The 22,723-nt window shown below is 42.4% G+C and overlaps 2 protein-coding genes across 4 annotated transcripts in view; one reads left to right on the top strand and one right to left on the bottom strand.

Moving 5' to 3' along the window:
* The window catches only part of LOC131884413 (protein spire homolog 1-like), a gene marked incomplete in the record, with an annotated part of 54,660 nt that extends 44,466 nt beyond the window's left edge, over window positions 1-10,194 (bottom strand). The window contains 2 exon segments of the mRNA XM_059232180.1: window positions 5,793-5,827; window positions 8,869-10,194. Coding sequence (XP_059088163.1) covers window positions 5,793-5,827; window positions 8,869-9,184 — 351 coding nt within the window.
* A 693-nt stretch (window positions 10,195-10,887) lies between these two features.
* LOC131884414 (uncharacterized) overlaps window positions 10,888-22,723 on the top strand; it is a 44,149-nt gene continuing 32,313 nt past the window's right edge. Inside the window, exons 1-3 of one of the 3 annotated variants that reach the window (XM_059232182.1) lie at window positions 10,888-11,214; window positions 11,292-11,502; window positions 18,173-18,705. In XM_059232182.1, coding sequence (XP_059088165.1) covers window positions 11,079-11,214; window positions 11,292-11,502; window positions 18,173-18,705 — 880 coding nt within the window. In that variant the 5' untranslated portion in view covers window positions 10,888-11,078. The remainder of the gene's footprint in view (window positions 11,215-11,291; window positions 11,503-18,172; window positions 18,706-22,723) is intronic. The other 2 variants (XM_059232183.1, XM_059232181.1) reach the window with 2 other exon arrangements.

Here is a 22,723-nt window from a genome sequence, read left to right as displayed (position 1 = left end):
GATGTATTTCGGTTGTTCAGGTTCAGGTGCCTGTCAGACCAACGGGAATTCCAAACCAGCTGTTTCAAGGAATTGTCAAGGGTCTACTTGGTGACTTGCATGGTTGATGTCTTGCCGGCATGGCCGAAGATGCATCCTTTGTTGAGTGGAGGCGTGCAAATAGAAGCTTCCACCACAACCACAGACATCAAATTGCTTATAGCTTTATCACTTGACGATCTGGTCGACAAGCAAGTGCCCACGATCAATGAGAAGCTTTCAAATACCATTGGAGCTGAAAATGACTCCAGGACACTCTTGCGTCTTCTCGACCAACACTACATCACACTGAGCACAAGCAACGAACGGTGGACTAATTTAGAACAAGATCTATCTGCTCCTGTTGAGCTAAGATAGGAACGAATCAAGCAGAACTTGGACTCGAATCCGCTGCAATAAGTGCTGATTGTTTGGACTGGCCTATTTTGTCTGTGATCATCAATATGCATTCCCGCACTTGAAGAAACCCGGATATGCCTCCCCGCCAAAAATGGGCATTGTTTACAAACGAAGAATAAGAGCGAACAGCCGCTCGGGGAAGATAAAAGGCACTTTCCGTTTACCTTATCCAGACACAATTGCGATAAGCAAGACCCTTAATTAAATGGTCGACGTCATAACACTCCTCGACCATAAATCAAATAATGCCGATAAAATTGCGACAAAAAATGGTCGGTCGGCCTCCATCAAAGTATGATCAAATCAAGCCAACAGGAAGTGCTCGTTTGAGTGAGGATTCAGCTTTGCTTCAGCCAAGTGTGCTTGCTTTTCGTGAACAGCACCACGTTACAAAGAGGGGGGTGAGAGTTGACAGCTAAGTGATAATGGCTAAGGTAAAGTGCTAAAAGAGGAAACAAAATCTTGGGGATTTGGAGCACACGAGGGTTTTGCCAGCTACACACGTGCAACATACGCATACAGTGGAGTGTGAGTGCGATTACCGATTACAAACCTCCCACCGAGACAGAGAGATACACTATCAAGAAATCTAAGTAAGACGAGGTCGTTACCAAAGACAATGTATTACTTTAAGGACGGAAACCAGATAGCACAGGTGCACGCAATCAACCTTCAAAATGGTCCATGATGTCGTAATGTATGAAAACACTTCAACCGAACCGGGAAGCCTCTATTTCTTGACATTCATGGATGACCATTTTTCATTCCAGTCAATATCTTAAGAGCAAACATTCCTTGACCACAAGGCCGAGCCGCAAAACAAGGTAAACACCACGTGGTTGTGCCAAATCGAGACCCCGAAATGGCAGTAAAAGCTGGTCAAGGACCCGAACAATGGGAGAAGCACCGATGATAACCCATCCACCCCCACCCATCCCCGATTTCTCTCCAGGGGATAAACTCGAGAAACTATCAGAGATGACGGGAGAAATTTGCATACCACAATTTCACCCTAATGATCATCTTCACTGGAGACCTCATTCAGACTTGCGGCCTGAGGTGGTCCAACTATCAGAGGTAATGATGATGCGGATGAAGACGATCATAATGATGGTGGTGGTGGTGGTGGTGGTGATGGTGGTTGCTCTTGTATGCATGTATCCTGGCGATAAAGGGTTGCTTTGCGAATGATAAGAGCCAATAAACGAGGACCGAAGTAGCCTCGGGACTTTATATTAACGGTTGATTTCCAACATAACCAACCACCCAAACCCAGCCAGATCCGATGAAAATGGACTTCTGTTCTTACGTGGTATGGAGTCAATAGGAAATGACAGGCAAAGGGTGAAGTACGTAAGAGCGCAGATTCACAGTGGGCCCTGGCCTATTATCATCAATCCCCTTTGGCTCCGAGGCTGCTGATTGCCAGAGCAGAGGATCCGATGCTCGTGTTCAGTGAATGAAGTTAACTCTGGTTTTCACCATTCGCTCCAGGGTAGGAGCAGAGAGTGGGCGACACACAACCAGAGAAAGAGAGAAACGCTTTCTTTTAAGTCGTGATGATCTCTTCAGTCATCACGAACTAGCGATTTCTCATCCTCATGGTGACTTATGAGCCGAGGTTTTGAGTAACCAAACAACCTTAACTCAAGTTGATTCGAATTCCCATTAAGTAATTTGATAAGAGCTCCCAAGAAATGGCAACAGCTTGAATTGTCAAACCAGTTTTCTTGCCTTTAAGATTATGGCTTTCCGCCCACTTGTAGTACGTAAATAGTGCCTATGAGAGGTCTGTTTGCCTTACTGCGCTTCGACAGTTATGTAAGGATAATCCAAGCCTCTTTTGAGGTGTGGGCATTTAATCAAATACACTATGATCGTTATCAACGAAATGACAGATATGTAATGTGACTGCGTTAGCTTAGTACGATTCGAAAATGTTGCCAGTTTACACAAGAAGAGGCATCAATTGAAGTATCCATGTCTCAAAAGAAAAGCATGCATGCATGCATCTTGCACGTTTTGCCTATTTCGTTCGAATAGAAATCCAATCGAAGATACTCGAACTGAGCCTGTAGGGTAGATCGCACAATAATTGACATGAACCAAATTCCAAGTGGGTGAAACTTTCGATTGACCCTCCACCTCTGTAAACCCAATTGCCAACCCCTTTCTGCAAGTTGTACCTCCACACTGCATTCTGACTGACTGTGCCATACAGCCGTGTTTTCAAGTCCTTGGCGACCAAAGTGATCTTGACACTTGGGAAGCCCTAGAGGTGAACATTCCAGGCCATCACGGTGCCATTTCGCTTGACTTGACTTTATTCTTGTCATCCATTCATCTTTCTTGGTTGTCATTTATTTTATTTCAAACAGACTTGAAACTCTTTTAACCATTCAAGCGGGATAGCAATGGCAGATTTTGCACCAAGCAAGCAAGCAGGCAAGCAGGCAAGCAAGCAGAGCTGGGAAGTCAGATGGAGTTGTAGCTCATACGTAGCAGCCAACAACCATCATCACGACGACGATGACGGCGACAGCCATCACTTGCAGCTTTTCTGCCATATTGCATGAGCTCTGAGTGGTGGTGACAATACTTGTCCATTTTTTCGCAGTCATCGCTCTGAAGTTACGAGTTGGAGCAAGCTTGAAATGAAATCTTTGAAAATAACTTGAAGCGCAAAACGCTCGTCATGTCAATGGTTTGAAAGTTGGTGTAATATTTTAACACTTCATTGTGTAAACACAGATAATCCGATTGAGCCACGTATTCTACTATCCTCCAAAACCATTACCTTTGACCGACGATTGTTCAGTGCGTACGGTTAACTCCGAGCAATATATGGCAGTACAGCCTCCAAAATATTAATAAAAAGAGGAAGTTCACTTTTCATTCGTCCCATCAAGGGATTGGACTAGTAGTGAATGATTCAACTTGAAAGCAATTCAAGACTCGTGCCTTCCAGGGAAATTCTCTGGTCAAGGAAGAAAGACACACCTCCACCTATGAGAGGCCGTTCGGGGGAATGGGTACAAGAGTGGGAATGCTATTCATTTCGTCAGCATAAATTGAATCGAATCAAATTCGCGCTGCTTCGATTTGACTCGAGCAACTCAAAGTACAAGAAGTGGTTCCAGTTTATCATTAAATCATTGTACTCTAGTCCCATTAAAAGGGATCATTTTTTCATTATTTCCCATGCTCAGTCTGAAAAAGGTTTTCAAATTGACAATTTTCATCTGTCATCAATAGAGCCGGGCAATGAATGTGATAATCAAAAAATCTAGACAATTTCATTAGGGCTAGCTCAAGAATGCACTCCAATGGACCTCCAACTTTGCTCCTGAGGCTTATTCTAATTAGTGCTCACACCCAATGTTCTTGTGTACGAAGAATGTGAGGGTACTTTACTACCCAAGGGTCGCCGACTGCAAATCCAGCCTCTGAACATGGTCTAGCAGGGCTTAGCAGGACATGTTCAAAGGTGCAGAGCAGTTTCAGTGTCGTGAGCTGGATGATCATGGTCGAAAACGACGTAACACACGGATCTTTTGGTCACACCTCTCTGATCACTTCACACCAAGTGATGTCGACATTTGAACTGGCTACCGACCGAATTCAGTACTGAACTCCACAGAGCAAAGTAATGTGGCAAAAGTGCTAAAACAAGGACTAGGTCAGAAACATCGAGCCTTTTAGACACTAGTGGATGTTGGGATGAACTAGGTAGATGAGAGGGCACAAGTGAGTAAGTGGATTGGATCTCTTGACAGGATACTGCGTTTTCTCGCTTTCTGCCTTCATATCTAACACTCATGGAGCTGTCCGATTTCAATAAAACTGCTTAGTGGTACATGTCCAAAAGGATGACAAGGGAATGATGGCCTTTCGTTAAGAGCTTGAGGTAACATTTCCGTATTTGGCATATGACGACAAGCCGACTTACAACAACCAGGGAGGCGAGTAGGCAGGCAAGCGAGAACAAGTAAATAGGCCCTCCAGTCTTCACCGCTACCAATCTCACCACCACATCGTGCATTCAAAACCATGGAATGACCAAACGTGTCCGAACGCACTACGAAAAGAAATGCCTACCTAAATACTCTGCATGCCTTATCATGGTACTTGCAACAAGCGAATACAGCTACGTTGGCTTCTGAGCGGGCATTGTGCGTACGTATGTACGTACCTACATACCTATCTATCTACTTACGTACGTACTGAGGCTTATATACTACATAACCCGTGTAATTGTGGGATTCCAGGTGGTCTTTCATCCGAATCTAAACTTGCTCTCTAAGGTTTGAAAGTATCTTTTATATCGAACGTGCGAGCAATGCGAGCAATGCGAGCAATTTGAAAAGAAAGACGTCTTGCTCTCCCCATCAACCAACTGAATCAAACGTGTTCGTTCCATTGGTGGATCGCGAAGGGTGATTGTTGCCCGATCAACGAATATTGTTTTCATGGGCCTTTCGGTTCTGTTTCGGTCTTGCATTTTCTCTTGCTTTCTGTTGTTAACACCCACCTTTTATACGACTTTCATTGACAAGATTGGTCGTAGCTCGACGAGAAGTGAATCAGAGTCTTTACCATAAAAAAAGTATCTACTGGTTCCGGGCTGATGAGTGGTTTCTAGTAGTCTACTATAGGCGTAACTATATTCAAGCTTGAAGATCTGTGCCAAACCACTGATGTGCAGTCAAGTAAGTATTCAAGAAACTCACCAAGGAATGTCTGCCATCCCGATGTGGGACATGTTTCTGCCCTAATGAATCAGAAAAGGCAAGTACGAGTTTCAAACCAAATTCAGTTTTGCATGAAACCAGAACAACAGTACCGTTTCTAAGCACATTATCCAGAGTTAATCGAAATATTTGTCTCAACTGAAACTGAACGATAGCAAAATCATGTGGCCAAAAGCCTTTGCCAGATTCAAGGATCGATCCAGCTGTACACCCTGCACATACAATTGTGCATGCTCGATGGAGATACCAACTGGGATAATGATTCGATTATAAAACCAAATTGGGGTCCTTTTGTATGCACAAAAGAACGCCTGGATCAGATATTTGCTCAGTATTTTAAGAATGAGTTTTCCTAATTGGACTTGAGTCACGAACTAGCAGAGCAAGTCGTCAACAAAATTGGCTGTCAAGCCATCATAAACCCGAATCCTAGCTCTTGAGTAGGAGCAAACAAGCTAAACGATTTCTCTTTTACGCTTTTGTCATTCCAAAATTGAAACGTAAACAGAGAGTTGGAGGAATTTAATTAGGAAAACTGCCGAAAGAAGCACGATTCGCATTTCCATGTGGGTATTGTAGTGAGCAGTGAGAATGTGGTCTTACCTTCTCCTCAGAGTCTGTGATGGCTCTTGAATAATCTGGAATGAATGAGAAGAGCACATGAAATGAATGAATGAACAAGTGAAAAGGTGAGCGAATCTTAGTGATGGATAAAGTAGGAAATGGTTCGAAAGGGAATGAATCTTTAAAAAACGACCCCCTCTTGGGCCTCCAACATAGCTTGTAAATCAAGTAGAATGCTCATGCAAATGTTTCGATCAAGTCACGTGCACCTGAGCATTGCACTTACAGAAGGTAATTCAAGTCGTAAACTAATTTATATTCAGAGGTTCATCAGCCATATTCCATCAGCCAGAAACCAAACGTTTGTAATGAAAGATGCTGCTCTCACACTCTGAAAATAAGCCCATATCGATCCATGTAGGAATGATTTACCACTTTATGAATTCAGTCAGTCAACAAGAAAAGTTCGTTTGTCAGAATTACCTGCATGTTCGCGGCGGGGAATGTTTCAGGAATTTCTATGCTAATTCAGTGATTTACAATCTTCAAAAGGCTGCAAACAATCTTCTCCTTTCTAAACTTCTCAATCTATCCAAGGCTGCAATCCTTGAATGAATAGCTGTATATACGTAGTAGTACTTTAAGGGCTCATGAATGTCGACGAAGTTCAAGAAATTGATCCCTTTAGCATTCAACCTGATTTACGAATTTAATTCTTTAGACAAGTGTGCACGAAATGGTTACACTTGTGGTATTGTAATCATTCAAATTGCTCTGATAACCCTTAGTTTAGATATACGGACAATCATGGCCACTTGAAGGTCGTTGATAATCGGAGCAAACCCTCAACAAAGCATTGCCTTTGATCACAAACCAAAAGCTGAGAGGTCCAACGGCGGCAAGCGATTGCATAGACAGTACACGGTACAGTGCATCCTATACAGTACTCAATTGCAGTACAATGCACCAGTTCATAATGTGGAAAAGGTTCGATGCTCAAAGCGCATTGAGTGTGGATGTCAATAACATTTATCCACTATCCATGCTTTTTGATGACACATTGGACAGTTTTGAATGCTTGAGATTGTTTATTTTTGTGCTTTTTTTTAATCAGCAATTCACCCATGAAGGATGTTCCGATTATGATACGATTCCAAATTGATGACACACGTCTAAACGCGTCATGCATGTGGCTTAGGGCCAAACGGCCAATCATCCTCACATCGGCGGGTATTCCAATATTTTACAGATCCGTATTGACTTCGAGGCCAAGGACACGTCGTTCCAAACACGTGAGTAATGAATTCAATTCGAGATGGAAGGGGTGCAACGAAAAAAGTCATCCTGAGAGCTAAATATAGACACAAACTTCCTTCCAGTGCTCTGCAAACAAAGCGCTCGTCATTTCTCTAGAACATCCTATCTTGATTGAAGAGAGAAAAATGGGCCTCAAAGGCAGTCATTGAATAATAAACATCTCCTTTGTTGTGACAATCCTTGGCCATGAAAAAAACAGACCAACAGACCCACCAACCTCCCCCCCCCTTCTTCCAGTCCTGTCTTTCACCCACCCCTAAATCATGCCTTTCAAAAATGGTTCTGCCGAACTCCTCAGAGATTTAGTTAACACGCACAAGGACGAGGACGTATCCATCGGCACAAAAGAAAATAAGATGGAGATGAGATGAGTGTGTACATCCAATACACCGGAACAATTACATCAGCAAACATGGAGCATCTTGAACAAGGTCGGAGGAGTGAAGGGGTTGAGAGTTTTTCCATTGAGGATTAGCAAATTGCATTTACAACTGTTAGTCACGGACATTCAGGATGTTACAAGGTAGATATCCAACAAATCCTGAATGGAGATTATGCCCGCTTTGCAAATGTTTTGCATTGTTCAAAATGCATAAAGTATTTGTTTTGCTTCACTGTGACAATTATTTTCCTTGAATGAGGTCGATTTTGTCTCATGAGCTATGACTAAAACGGGCTTCAATGACAGGATATAAGGATTACTTCCAGCCGATATCATGGCTGGAAATTATCTAGAGGGCAAGGTCGTTGCGACTAAGCAGAATCTTGGGACAAAAGACAGTCGATGAAACTTGGCATACCACTAAAGTCAAGTCGATGATCTGACTTTTCGAATCATTTCCTTCGCCCAAACGCAAAGTCACACTTGTGTAAAACTGCGCACAAAAGGCCATGCTAGCATTCATCTTGGAAATGACATTGCTTACCAGTTGAATTACGTCTTACGTTCAAACGAATCAAACGCCGGAAAACGAAGGATCTATCGTGCAAGTGTCCCAAAAGGGCAAAAATATTTATATGGCATTTTTCTTCTCAACTAATAATTGAAATTCACCACCTCAAGAACTAAAATAGATCATTTTCCAAGGGCAACCAACTTCGGGCAAGTCTCCCGTCATCTATGTAGATAACCCAAAAGTCATGACTTGTAAATTGGACGTACACCACATTGATTCTATTAGAGTGTTCCGCGAAGGTTGTAGTAGGTTCATTTCAAATTGCGGTAGACAACTTTTATGGTCGCTGAGAGGGAAAATGAAAAGGTCGTGCCCTGGTTTGGTGGTCGAAGATGAGTTCAGTCGATGAACGGATGATCAAAATGTACAACAATCCAAACCCTGTGATGTTCGTAATAGACTGAAATGATTTGTTTTTCCCCTCACGAGTCCTCAAACAAGACGAGTTAGTGAGTGTATAGGAAAAGAGCCATGGTCATTGCAAATCGATCCGGCGAAACGCAAGTGAAACGGTTTCCTTCAAATTATTTTGCTGTCATTAGCCATGGGAATGAAACCACACCAAACCAATTGATGTATTGCCTCAACGACGATGAAAAGTGCCATCTCGCCATTTTTTGAGTGAAACATGTTTACCGGACGTCAGACACAAGGGCTTCCAGTCGATTATGCCACTTGAATCGCAAAAAGTGCAGAATCTAAGCAATTCTGTGAGAGCACGTACTTGTGGGAGAAAAACTAATTGTGATAGCATATAATAAGGCTTCTTTGACTTCAGGTCAAAGCACAGTCTGATGGCAAATGGACACATTTGGTATCGCTTTGTGTTCCTAGATGCATACCTAAATTTCGGTCCACAGAGTCTCGCCTGGGCCTGGATTTGGGAGCCCGGAATGTGGTTTCATGGACACGGCCATCTCTGTGGAGAAAGATATCGCGCAAAGACGACACCACGCTCACGGTACAATTGGATCTCTGGCCTTGGAAGACATTTTTCAAAGTCTTGCAGCATTCGTAGATGATGGCAAAGGCGTGCTCCTCGGTAATTGGAGCACTAAAACTATTGGTAATCTGTTCCAAAGACAGACTGTCATCTTCGTTGAGATGCACAGGTCTCCAGAAATCGAATGCGCTCCTAAGAGCTTGAACACTAGTCATGACGCGTAATCATTGAGGCCTCGATGGCACGATTTCAACCTCACTATTCACTGCCAGTGGATGCAAAACAGGAGAGCTGTTCCAACTGTACTTGGTCGTGTGTATTTCTTTCACCTTATTGTATGAATACATGTGACACTCACTCACACCGACATCAAGAGACACACACATGCACACACATGGAGAGAAGAACGTTGGCAAACACACCACTTGATGAGAGAAAACACTCAGATGTGCAAGTTGATTTTTGTTTTTCACTTGGGTGGATTTGAAACTGGAGTGGAGCAATGGCGCATCACGTTCCGCAAACTGAATGACAACGAACGAACGAACAAACGAACGAACTCTGCTCGGGCTTCTTGGTCTTTCGTGTATGTACTGTAGGTAGGTAGTATGGCACTGTGTCGTCGTCTAAAGCTCTAATCGAAGGGATGAGAACAGGGAGAAGGATGAACACTCCTCCTGCGAACAATCGTTTGAAATGTGCACACAATTTTCCACTGCCAATCTCTCCCGATTTGACAGTAGTTTGTTTGAAAACCAAAGGGCATCCCAATATCGCAATGGAAAACCGACGAGAGCCTCTCACCCAAAACAACTCCGACAACACACTGAACTCAAATAAGACGAATTCTTGTCTCAAAAGGGCGCAAGCACACGGCAAACAAAAAAATCGAGAGCTCGCCCTGAATAGCTCAGATCAGAACGATCAAATAAGGCAAGTCGCTTATCTTAGACAAACTCTTAGGCAAAGGTTGTTCAGTGTTTCGGCCTTTTGACGCAAGCCATTTGAACGAGCACTTGCATAAACATGGAACCTTGTCAAACTGTTCCTAGATTCTAGTATGTTAAATCGTCAAACCACTGATCACGTCGGTGTCACAGCAACAAACACGTTTCTTGAAGGGTATGAAACAACACTTGTCACCGAGTAACAAAAACACGCGGGATTCATTCGAGCGACAACGTGGACGTCTACACTCTTCGACCGCTTTTCAACTACTGAATTGTTGTTGACGCGCTGCTGCCTGAAGCCTACAAGACTCGCCTTGCGCAAGGCAACTGATCTGCGCTTCCAAATGAGACCATCTATGTGGGAGAAAGAAGTAGAGACCCGCAGGTACAGGCTAAACAGCTAGCTAGCTGCAGAGGAAATGCCGAATTCGCCACAGAGAGGGAGCTTTGGTGCGCAGCGCATTCTGGCATTGACGATCCATCCATCCATCCATCCACTCAGGCCTCGCCCCATTTTGATGACGAATTGCAAGTTTTAAAGAATCATGACAATTGGCGAGGGTCCTATAAATAGCCATGATGAGTGTCTCGTGAACGGGTTTTATCAAGAGCGAGCATATGAATGGACATTTTGAGGGTTGAACTTGAATGCGGGCTCATTTTATCCCATTTTACAAGCGTATTCATTTTTACATCTCAGCCTGCATTTCAATTTACTTCTGAGGCGTTATCATTTCTTCATAATAGAGATATTTTTGTCATTGTCGCTGGTCATCTTAAAAATAAAAACGTTTCAACCTAATAAGAGGTTCAGGTAGACCAAAAGTAGCGACTTCCGTTGAGATTCTAGTACTTCTCGGGGCCCTTTGTTTTCTCGAAACAGGGACGCCATCTGGTAAAATGAAAGCCATATTGTGTGCGATGTTAGTGCCTGGCTGGTTGTTCTAACTCCATTAAACTTATCAAGAAGCACAAAGCCATGAAAGGAAGTTTCAGCGTCACTATACTTCAATGTCCAACTCTAAAGCCATGGCGGCACAAACTCGGCCAGATAACCAGTTAGTTAATCATACTCGTAGCATGTGATACTGGACCTGAATCCCTCGATCTTGCCATACATTTGACCACACCCACCCGCCCACTCACCTGCCTTGCCACCATGGCTGACTTGGGCGACCTCTTCTCCTCTCCTTTGAAGGCCTTTTTTGCTAAAAGCGCTCCTAGTCTGAGGACCTTCAATGCCGGATTAGACCAATTCTTAGGAGAACGACCTTTTCCCATGGGATCGTTGACAGGTTCGCTGATGGAGCTTGTGACATCCTGCCCGTCGGGGTCATGATAATCTGAAATCTTATTTCCCCGATTGACTCAGAGATTTGTGGCGAGGCTGGATCCGGCAAGTCCCAATGGTGTCTCCATTTGTGTGCTGTGGTTCAGTTGCCCTTGAGTATGGAGGGATTGGCCGGATCAGCCGTCTATTTGGATACGGAGGGCTCATTTAATGGCGCTCGGATGCGACAAATGGCTGATGCCACGCGAAAGAACGCCCTCGCCATGTTGGATCAAGCTCCGGATTGTCAGGCGTGAGTGTTGGATGATAATTGGGAGTCAGTATGGTACCTGGGATCCGCCTTGCTTGGTTAGAGAAAGGCAACCCGAGGTCAATGGGGTTTTGCCATTAAGAAGAGAGTCCAGAATATGATGTTGCTTTTGCAGTGTGACATGAAAGTCTGTTACATCTAATATTAAGCGTCCACTCAGTTCAATGACTTGGCTAATCCTGTTTGGTACGTTTGACCAACTCTTCATCATCCTTTTTTGACGTGGAAGCCTTGGCTTTATAGGTGCAATGAATAAAATAAAGAACGTGACACTTTCTTTGCCCGCTGCATACTGCAGAATGCTTGAGACCATTTCAAGCCAGATACAAGCAAAATGAAAACTGATCAAGAGATGCAAATTTGCCGAACGAGAACAGTTAACCTCATTGTATTAATATTATTCATACTTATACCACTGACTCTTATTAAACTTGCTCCCTCTGGAATTTCCTCTTGACGGCAAACCCCGATTTCTCCGGCTTCATGTCCATAAACCAATGAGGCTCCTAATGAAAAATGTCTAATTAATTTTCGATGATACATGCTACAATGTGTTGATTCATGAAAAAACATTGGGCATCTGCCAAGACAGTTTGTGGTTTTTGTACTCAGTTCGTAAGCATTTACTAGAAAGACAGTTTTTTTTAAGAAACAGAAAAGCCGAGAGCACTTCGTGCAGCAACATTTTGTTGTTATCTTTATGATGGAGTCACGGAGAACTGGCCATGGTTTTCAATAGAGAGCGGAATGATGTTTGTTTTTAAATATGAAATATCTCAAAAATATTCCTTCTGTAGTCAAAATACGAAAAAGTCAGTTCTTGCAGATTCTATTTTTAATAGTTTGTGCCCAAGATGGTGTTGATCTATGTATTCAGGGTTTTTTTCCTTTGCCAAAAATACTGGCTTTGTCTAAAAATATTTCACGATATCCAAAGCAAAATCTTTTGAAACTTGAATTTTGATTTTATTTTTGTTCTGTTTTTCCTTCCGATTCGAAACCCGTAACACATTAAGTTGGTTATGTATTTAGAGAAAGCATTAGATTTAACCTAAACACAACTCCCACATTGATTTTCTCCCTCTGCCTTTCTGCCGATAAAGGGATTTTTTTGCAAATAAAAGATAACTTGATATTATCAATTGAAACGATAAAAAATGTAGGGCTGCTGTATTTAATCATTATTAACATGATTTGAAAGATATCCGTATCAATAATTTACAATTTTTCAAGTGATACCGAAACAATATCGATTTATTCGTTAACACTTATTTTGCTATTTAAAGTTACGGCACTGAGAAACAAGAGCATATTTAGCCTTTGTAAAAGAATAGTAGGGCTTCGTTGGGAAAATAGTTATTCAATATTTATCTTTGAAAAAAAGTAGCATTTCGAAGTTTGAAATTATCCCACAGATTAAAGTTACTTTTTTCAAGAAAAGAGATTTCAGTTTGCATGGGTGAATTTTTTTTGCGTTTTGGAGTATGCACAAAAAAAAACGTTTTTGGGTAGATTTTTCATAGACTCCACCTAACAAACCCTAATAGGCTTGACATAAATATTCAATATTACATAATACATTATTATTTGGGAAATATACATTCAAATTTGTCTAAAACACTGATAGAATCCAGAAATGGAAACCCTTTGGGTAAGTTATATTGGATTTTTTATATAAATTTGCGCCTTTCGCCTCAAACAATCAAAAAGATTAGAGATGGCCAATTTCCCTTGGAGATATAATCAAGGAAACTACTAGAAAAACTATTACTGCAAGCCCATCAAGCCAAACAGCATAAAATATGTATTCTTTCTATTACTAAAAGAAGCTTCACTATTTTTATTAGTATGTGGAATACAGTAGGCTTCAAGATCGAAATTGTTTATTGCACTCTTTAGAGTAATCAGTCATTACTGTTGTATCATAATCCACCAGAAAAAGCAAAGTTGCGTAATAGGAGCAATCCGGATATAAGGACCTTTTTTCGTAATTTTTTTGGAGTTTCCTTTGTCTGGACTTCACTGTATTCAGAAAGAGCTTTACGCAACCTCACCGAAATCTTTATTCAAGAGGAAACTTAGGGAATACTGATTGGACGAGTTAGCTTTTTAAAGTATGCATCCACAAGTAAAATAAAACTCTGGATAAGAGAGTGGTGTCTTCCATCAGAGCCAAGGGCTACCTAACATTTACCAAAATTCCGAGAGACACAAAATAGACTGAAAAATCAAAGAAAATATCTTTTATCAGGCGAAGATTAACCCTAATATTTATTTGAGAATTTGATTCTTTTTCTTGATTTCAAGATATTGATTTGCGTAATTTCGAAATAATACGCTAAATTTTTAAACAACGCAAATTAGATTCCTCACTAATGCTTTACACACCAACAAATTTAGTAAAAAATAATTGCTTCGTTCTTTCGAATTTTCCCCCAAAATCTTGCTTCACTAATTTAAATTAGTAGATAGCTGTTAACGTTCCATTCAACTGTGTTTTAATTTTTATCCTACTGGGATTTAGTGTCCACTACTGTGCCAAATAGTCCTTATTTTTCAAGATTATAAAATTGATGTAAGGATACTGACTTCATTGAATAATTGAAATCAAATGCATTCATACGGTATAAAGGTTGCTGTTCCTTAACTGTTGCAATTCAAAACTATTATGGTGAGTATTTCTTTTTTTCAAAAGGTCGCCTCGAAAAGTAACACGAAGACATTGCTTATCTGGATATCTCGAGGTGCTGAAATGTCCGAATTATGTCTACCCATTCGCCCTTAACACATGACGAAAACTAGCGACATTTTTTAGGGAAGTTCAAAAGCTGAAGGCGAGGAACTTCATGGATAACATCATGTACAAAAGAATTGAAAATGTAGAAGGATTACTAAGCACCTTGGACGACTTGGAACAAAGAGTTTTAAACAATATGACCAATGTTAAGTTGGTTGTCTTGGACAGGTAAGGACGATCCCACCCGTGAAGAGCGAACTTAACGCCATCGTACTTTATTCTCGCGTTCGTTTCAGCATCGCATTTCCTTTTCGATACATCATGGATGAAGATAATTGGAGTGTGGAAAAGCAAACCCCAATTTTTTATGACATTGCACAAAAGCTGAATCGAATGGCCGATCACTATGATCTAGCAGTGGTCATCGCGAATCAAATGACCACAAAATTCAAGGGTCGGTAAATCAAATTGACCTTAAGCCTCAAGGCCGTGCCTGTTCCTTTTCAACTTACTGCGGGTCTTTTTTGGGTTAGATTCGAGCGAAGGCGTTTTGGTTCCTGCTTTAGGCGATGCCTGGTCCTACATTCCTCACCAACGAGTTCAACTATCACGACACCCCACCAAATCTGAGTTCAGAGTGGCTAAGCTGATCAAATCTTCCGTGATTGATTGCGAGAGGTGGAGAAGACCCTACTTTTCTGCAATGCTGCTGCCTGTTTGCTCATTTAGATTTACTTTCCAGTGACAAATCGGAGGTGACATTTTGCATTACTGCCGGTGGAATTCGAGATGTCGTGGCGGAATGAGTAGCCTGTTTATCGTTGAATTTCCCGATGTGGAAATCTTCAAATTGTTGCCGTGCAGGATGTGCCTTTGCCAATTTTGGCCTTCGCTCAATCCCATCCTTTTCCACGTGAAGAGGGAGAGAGATTTTCCGATGGTAGCACGGAATGTCAAGCTGTCAAAATTAGGAAGAACCGCCATTATATCCTTGCCCAATTCCTTCACCCATCAAAATGCCTTTTACACAACTTAAAACACGTACTCTCGCTCCCACGAACTTACGATTCTTTCACTACACGTAGCACTTGACAGACTTAACCACCCTTGGGCTCTTCTATTGGTGGCGTACAACCCTACGAAGGCTGGTAGTTGAGTTGAGGTCGGTCTCTTTCTTTCGTTCGCCTCGTCCTCTTCCTTTCCGTGAGTAGCAACATCATATTTTGGCCTCAAAAGCGCGCCCACGGAGCTTCTTCCCCCGTAGCAAAACACAAAAGAGAGGATGAAAAGGAGAATTGTGGGTCACTCACTTCTTGATGCACCAAAGTGCCGCTCTCTTCAGTTGGAAAAGATCAGTGATACCCGAAACATCGCCCCTCAGCCTTTATCTCCAGTTTGTGTTGGGAACGAGCAGGCCTGCTGCAAAAAAAAAGGATCAGCTTGTCTTCTGACGTTCCTTGGAACTGTGATTGATTGTAGTTGTAAATGGCATGACAGAGATTCTGCCGTAGAGCTACTACATCGCGCTACTTGGTTGTTCAGAGGGCATACATGTACACTTCCATTCTTTGGTGACAGTGAGAAGTGAATGAAGACGAGTGCCAAAAGTCTAGTTCAAGTATAACCATCTTCATCTTCAAATTGGGCGTGTGACGTGCGACAGACCTTTCTGTCCCACCCTCAACTGTCAAGATTGAGGACTCCCTGGAAAAATTCACTCAAATGCTTGTCAAAAGGTACGTTAACTAATACTCGCTTAGGTTCAGTTTGTGCCCATTTAGTCGATAAGTTGGACAAGACGAGGTAATTGGAAGGCTTGAAAAAACAATGATGAATCGAATTCCATCGTTAGTCGTTTCTGTGTTCTCCTAATTGACGTTGAAAGCCACGAGCAAATCAAGATATATTTAGGTGGAGCCGCAAAAATCTGCGATTGGCTCGATTTTCCATTCTCAATCCGGCCTTTGCCATGTCTGAACTAGTGCCTGACAAAAGAGACAATAACAGCTTGCCACTTGAACGAGCATTTCGAGACAAATCTCGCAAATTGTCTCTCAAAAGTCAGCAACTTGCCCTGATGTCTTCCCTTTTGCCTCAAGAACGGATTTCTCATGGGTGAACAGCAATCTTTGCACATGGATGAACGGTGACTCTGAGTGTCACTTGAGATATTTAATGGGGCAGGTGATGTGCCTGATATTGAGAAGCTCAAGCAAAATGGGGGCGAAAGTGTTGTAGGGTAGTTTTTGTAGGGTAGGGTCTCTATTTCGTTTCGCAGCTTTCACATGGAAATCGGGAACACTCGTCTTGGAGCGGAGTCTTGTATGGAGAGGTCCACCCGGACGGAACTGATGTTGTTTCGAAGGCTATGCCACTCAAACCGAGAATGAATCTCAATTTTTCGACGTCAATCAATGGTATTGGATTGGGATCAAATTTGATAGGAAAATTGGATTAACTTGGTTCTGCCATACTCAAAACGAAGTAGGATCTTGCAAACGAATAAAGACTGCCGCAAGAGACGAGAGAAAGAATCCAATCAATGTGATTCCTCCCCCTCGTCTTGCTTGCTTGCTCGCATTATCCCTCATTCTTCGTCTCTTCTGTGTCTTTCTTTCTCTTTTTCTTCTTTCCAAGTTGGTTCCATCTCCATGTCCCAATTGAACCCCCGTGATCATCCTCCAATGAAGAGATAAAGCACTAGTTTCAAGATTAGGGACGCTCGACTGCTGAGAATTACTTACAAATGTTGATGAAGACCAAGAATGGACCCAACGAGAAACGAGTAACTTGTCAACCCGAATGAAAAGAACTGTTCTCAATCCCTTTATGTTGGAAACTAATTTGACTTGGTAATTATGAAAGCGTGTGACAGTTGTGATAACTGAGGAGTCCGAGAGGCGACTCGAAAGTTTGTTACCATCGTCTGACGGCATTGCGGTGATATTGCAGTAGGAGGCCCTTTATTGCCCACGACCAGATCAAGGCCCAAGGCCGCAAAGGCGATCAAGAAGAAGCTCAGCTTGCATTTAGATACAATTTCAGCCCGCCTTGAGCTCTTTGACAAACAATTGAAGGTTGGAAATTGTCGTGCCCCGATCATTTTCACTCTCTGCTGGTGGTTTGATTAATGTACTGAATATTGAAGTACATACAGGGTGCTCTCTCATCATCGATGGAGAGCTTGAACAAAATTGCTTTTCCAGCCAGGGAATCGAGCGAAGTTGGTTGTTGGGGTTAAAATGAAAGGGTACGGTCGTATACTGTTATAGTACACATTGAGTGATGGTTGGATCGTTTCGGGCGTTCTTGTCTAATGGATCCATTTCGTGACCCCCAGGTGAGCCAAGTCTGCATGAGGTGAGGTGTTTCCCGTGGACTTGCTTGGGATCCGTTCCCTTGGAACATGGTGGCAGTCTTACGTCTACCGTGCTATTTGGGTTGGCCGATCATTTCAGCTAGTGGAGAAAGGGTGAACGTTAAGACCCTTAGGGCTTTGAGCTCAAGCAACTTCTCTTGTAAACGTGGTGCCTCGAAACTTTCCTGCAGTGAGGCTTTACACTGTACTTCACGTTGACTTCGACTACTCGGTGGAAAAAGAGGCAGGTTTCTTTTTACAGATCACGAACCATGGAATGAGTCATTTTCCCCCCGCAACTCTGTCATCCCTGGGGTTTGGTGGCAAGAGAAAAGGTTCAAGTCTGTCAGACCCCCAAGTATCCTCTCTCAGGGAAACGAAGCAGGGAAAAAGAGAGACAGAAAAGCCAATTTCGAAAAACCAATAAATTAAGTCGACAAACCGCCGCGGTGTTTGAAGCCCCCAGTTCCAACCCTTTACGGCACTTGATTTTGCTTCAGAGAAGACCCTTGACAGTCGCATCAGTCACATTATAGTCTTGTTGATTTCTCTTACAGCTATTATGGCCCAGGCGGGACGAGTCTTTACTACCCCATCGCTCCACCAGGTTCCAATACAGCCCCATCCACCTTCCATCCGGGTCCTTATGGGTCACCTTCGGGTCAGGGTGGTCCAACCCTGTCGGCTTTCAATGGGGGGGTGAGTGGTCCCATTTCGGTGGGACAGTGCGGTATCCCTGCAGGTGCAGGCGTTCTCCAAGCCTCCTCGTTTTCGGCGGCTCATGCTTCGTTATCACAACAGTTGGCGGCTCAAGCCGCCGCCGTGGCCGCTGCGGCTTCCCAACATCAACTCGGTGTTCCAAGCATGCAACCTCAGACTTCGCACTCTTCGTCGGGGTCGCTGTCGTGTTCCCCCTCCATACCTGTGACGGCCAATGGCACCCATAATTCTTCGCTCCTAGCCATGAGCTCGCTCTCGTCTTCGCCTGCAGCCAAAAAATTCCGTCCAGCTTACGCGCGACCCTCGTCGAAAAGTCAGCGATATATTCCAAAACCACTTCCGGCCGAGTTGGGAAATCTCAAACTTTACAGTAAGTTCATGAACATGAAAGGTTAGCCTTTTACGTATACACGTTGGAGAGTATTCTTCCGTCTTTGACGTGTCGTTTCATTCCTTGATCCATAAATCCATCACTGTGAAGACGAAATCCTGGATCATTTTTGCCCAAGTCGTCTTGATTTATGAGCTCGTTTGAGACCCTCCCTGTTTCCATTAGGGTGTGCAGTCTACTTTTTGGGCTTCTCCCGCTATCCCATTCGACGTCAAATGATCTCAAAAAGGAGACGAAGATGATATGCCAAACCTAACAGGGGTGATTTAACTCAAACTCTTCTATCTTCGCCTTAATGGCATTTATTTGAAATAAGATTTTTGCTCTCAAATACGCCGTGAGGGTCTAAGCATTAGGCAGGTGAGAGTGTGAACGGCTCATTTTTGTCGCCTCCCTCATTTGGACCGAAACAAATGGAAAACTAGCGGGGCTTGAAGAAGTGTGTCCCACAAGTTATCTAGATAAATTGCCTTGTAATGTTGTTGTTAGGGTTCTCGGTTTGTCCATTTTCAAATTTCGATTGCAAGGCTAGCTTGTTCAATCTGAAATTGGGAGAAGAAAAATACAAAAGCTACGGCGAGATCATCAAAGAACAAGGCGAATTTTTGTGTGGTCCATTCACTTCAAACCAATTCTCAGTCGCAGAGGTTCTTCTGTCCGGTAGAGATTACTTTGTTGAATTTGGGGCACAAGTGATTTCCTTGAAAATGACATACATTTGCTGGTTTTATTGTGCTGGACCTTTCAGAAAATCATGAAAAGTCAAATTTGTCCTATTACATGATAATCGAGCAGTGCAGTGTATTTTTCCTCAGTCGCAGATATGATATTGATTTTTACTCCAGTCTGAATATGAAAAATATTGGATGAGATTGCCTCTGATTTTTTTTATTTATTCCTTTGTTTACTTCAGAATCGATCTTCCAGAAGGCTTGATTTGTGCTCAACCAGAAAATATACTGAAGTATCTGAACTTTACCATCAATCTCGAAATTGGTTAACAAATTTGGTCCCTAGCAAAACATCAGTCTGAATTTTCCTTGTAAGCTAAAGCTACAACCTTACGTCTCGGTCTTTTGGGTGGCAAGATCTTCATGTTCAGTGAGTTTTACAGACAAAAGAACATCATCATCATCTATAAGAGGCCAGATCCTTTGGGAAATACAAAGCTTTTTACGACACACGATCCTTCATCGTTGATGCCATTCCATTGCACTTGCTAAGAAACTCGGCTCAATTAACCTCGTCATAAAACGAAGAACTCCATCGAGTAAACACATCATTAGGCTCTCCTCAATTATAAACGAATATGCGCCCTTCATGGGTAAACAACTGGTCGGAGAAAGGGAAGGGCAGCAGGAAAAAAACTATCTCACAACATATTAATGCTTATAACATGAATCTACCTTGTAAATTGGCCAGCTTTTGCGGTTCTCCCGGGAAAAGATGCTATCATGTCGTCTTGGGGAAGTATGTGCTTGAAGTTGTCGAAAGCGATCACTTTTGGGTCCAGGTCGAGGCAGAGCTTTGTATTTGAAGAATTCAAAAGAGCTCAACAACATTCCAGTTATCTTTTTGTTTGTGTGCAAGTTCCCTGGTATTCGTAAAAAGTCTGTACAGTAGGGCGAGGAGCTTGGTTCTTCTTTGGTGGATCAAAGACCAACTCACAACACCGTTGAATCGAGTTTGTCAGAGAGAACCGGTTCTTGGAAGCACTGCCAATCAACTTGCATGCTTCTCCAGCTTGGTGTGTGTGAAGGCAGTCAAATAATGCTCAATTAGTGATTGAATCAAGCAAAAGTACCTTCCCTTAGTACCGTGACATAATAATGATTGACAATTTACCATGGGTATTATTCTATTGACACAAACGTCATCACGACGAATATCGAATATCAAATCGTTTTATGAATAGATTACCTGTCGCCTCGTTACCATAAGTATAGAGTTCTATCAAATTCTGACTCTGGGATATTTAGTCTTCCGAATGGTTTGAATAAACAACGTTTCAAATTTCTGGGTCGAGCCTCTAAATTAGAGTTCAAACAGCCCTTGGTTGTTTTGCATCCGACAGCTTGTACAATAGGTATATCAAGATATTGGGTTCTCTACCGTGTTGTCAATATAAAGTGCATGAACACGTGGGTTCGTCTTGTAGCTCTCTCGGGAGGAGTGGTAGTTGTTAAGTTGTTTCATATACGAAAATGCAGGTAGTACTTGAGCCAAATGCTAAGTGAGTCGTTTATTGGTTTTCTGAAGCCCCTCTTCTGCTCGTGCAGCTTGGCTCTTAAGGTTAGTTACTCGATGAATTACCGACTCACCGACCGAGCAAATAGCTGGCTGACTGACTGACTGATAGTGGACTGCCAAAGTGGTATTAGTGTTCCAGCTTGTCTCTCCTTGCCACAATGAAAAACCGCCCAGCTCCACAGAGCCCATAGTGGCCTTTCACTAACTAGGCAGCCAAGTCCCTAATCCTAGTTAAGGTTAAGAAGAATACCCAGAAATGAGAAAACAGGAACGACTTCCACAAACTATGTGATTTACTTCAAATTTGTGCGGGCGCAAAGCCCACATTGAAATCTAAGAGGGGAACTGGTATGGAACACGATTTATGGAAAAAGACCAATGCCATTCAGAGCAATTTTAAAACGTAGATTTGTGATCCAAAGATAGTAGAATGAAGATCAATAAATGCGTAGGTTTTGTTTATCTTGAAATAGAGGCTTCTTGACCTTTTTTGGCTCGCCAAGGTATGTTTGGTGGGAAAGTTCAGAAGGGGAGCTTGTTTGTGTCGAGATTCATTTGAAGAAAAATTGGTCTCTCTTCCCCATAACGATTTTGGAGAACTTTCGAATGAGAAAGAAACTTGGTTTTAGTTCTGAGACACAGAGAGGTCACTGGTTCTTTCCCTCAAACTCTAAAAAAAACTCTAACTTTGTTTTAGATGGAAAAGCAGCCCTGGTTTGATTTTGTCATTCATTAGTCCTTTTCTTTTGGCTAACATTTTTTATTAACAAAACGTGTAAGTTAAGCATATGTAAGTTTTATTGCCATGCAATTTTATGTTATCGTGTTATCCTTGTTGACGACTCTTATGAGTACATTGCCCTACTGCCTACCTATATACTATAACTTACTCTTTGAGAGGTTCCACTCTTTTCGATTTTTAAAGCATTTTCATTGCGGCAAAGATGCCGTGGTTCTAGGTGGATTGTATTTATGATTTAATCGGTCACGAAAAGTATGCTAAGAAAGGTCAATTGGGTCCTGTATGTGCCAAAGATGTGTGTGTGTGTGTGTATAGTTTGTTTAGACCAGGTTTTGAGCAGGTTTTATCAAAACAGAAAGAAAAATCTGAAATGGATGGCAAGAGACATGGAGGAAGAAAAAGGGAACAAAGCGACTCAAGAGGGGAAGGAAGACTAGGAAACCCGCACAGTTTCTTGGAGAATTTTGCTTATTCTGGCTGGTACTACACAATGCCAAGGCCCGGTGCTCGGGACCAAAGAGTTTACCCTATTCTTTGTTCCAACTTGAAAAGAGCTGGAAATGAAAGACGGGTAGTCTTCATCGAGGTATAGTTATAGTGCTCCGTGTCCGGCCTAGTTTAGATAATAAAATAGGCCGAGTCTGCTTGTGACCGTCACGAGCAAAGTTGCTTCGTATTTTGCTTAAACTTCATTGAGGAGCCAACGAGTCTGCAAGCTGTCATAAATTTTGTCCTGGGACTTTTACTACTGTCAAGCACTAAACCTAATAAAAAGGGAAATCAATTTGCACGGTCGCATTCCGATCATTCAATTATGAACTTGTCCATTCTGGTGCTCAAGGGCGAGGTTGAATTGAATTCGCCTCCTTTCGTACACATTTATTTCCCAAATGGATACGAGATTACTAAGCGTGAGTATCCTCTTTTTTTTACACCACTTGTGAAACAATTGACAGACGGATAAATGGTCTCTCCTTATCGTCAAATGGAGTCCATTGCCCAAAG

Source organism: Tigriopus californicus, chromosome 8, assembly GCF_007210705.1.
Source record: "Tigriopus californicus strain San Diego chromosome 8, Tcal_SD_v2.1, whole genome shotgun sequence".
Classification (NCBI taxonomy): domain Eukaryota; kingdom Metazoa; phylum Arthropoda; class Copepoda; order Harpacticoida; family Harpacticidae; genus Tigriopus; species Tigriopus californicus.
The sequence above is the reverse complement of the archived record's forward strand: the minus strand, read 5'-3'. Positions and strand labels throughout refer to the sequence as shown.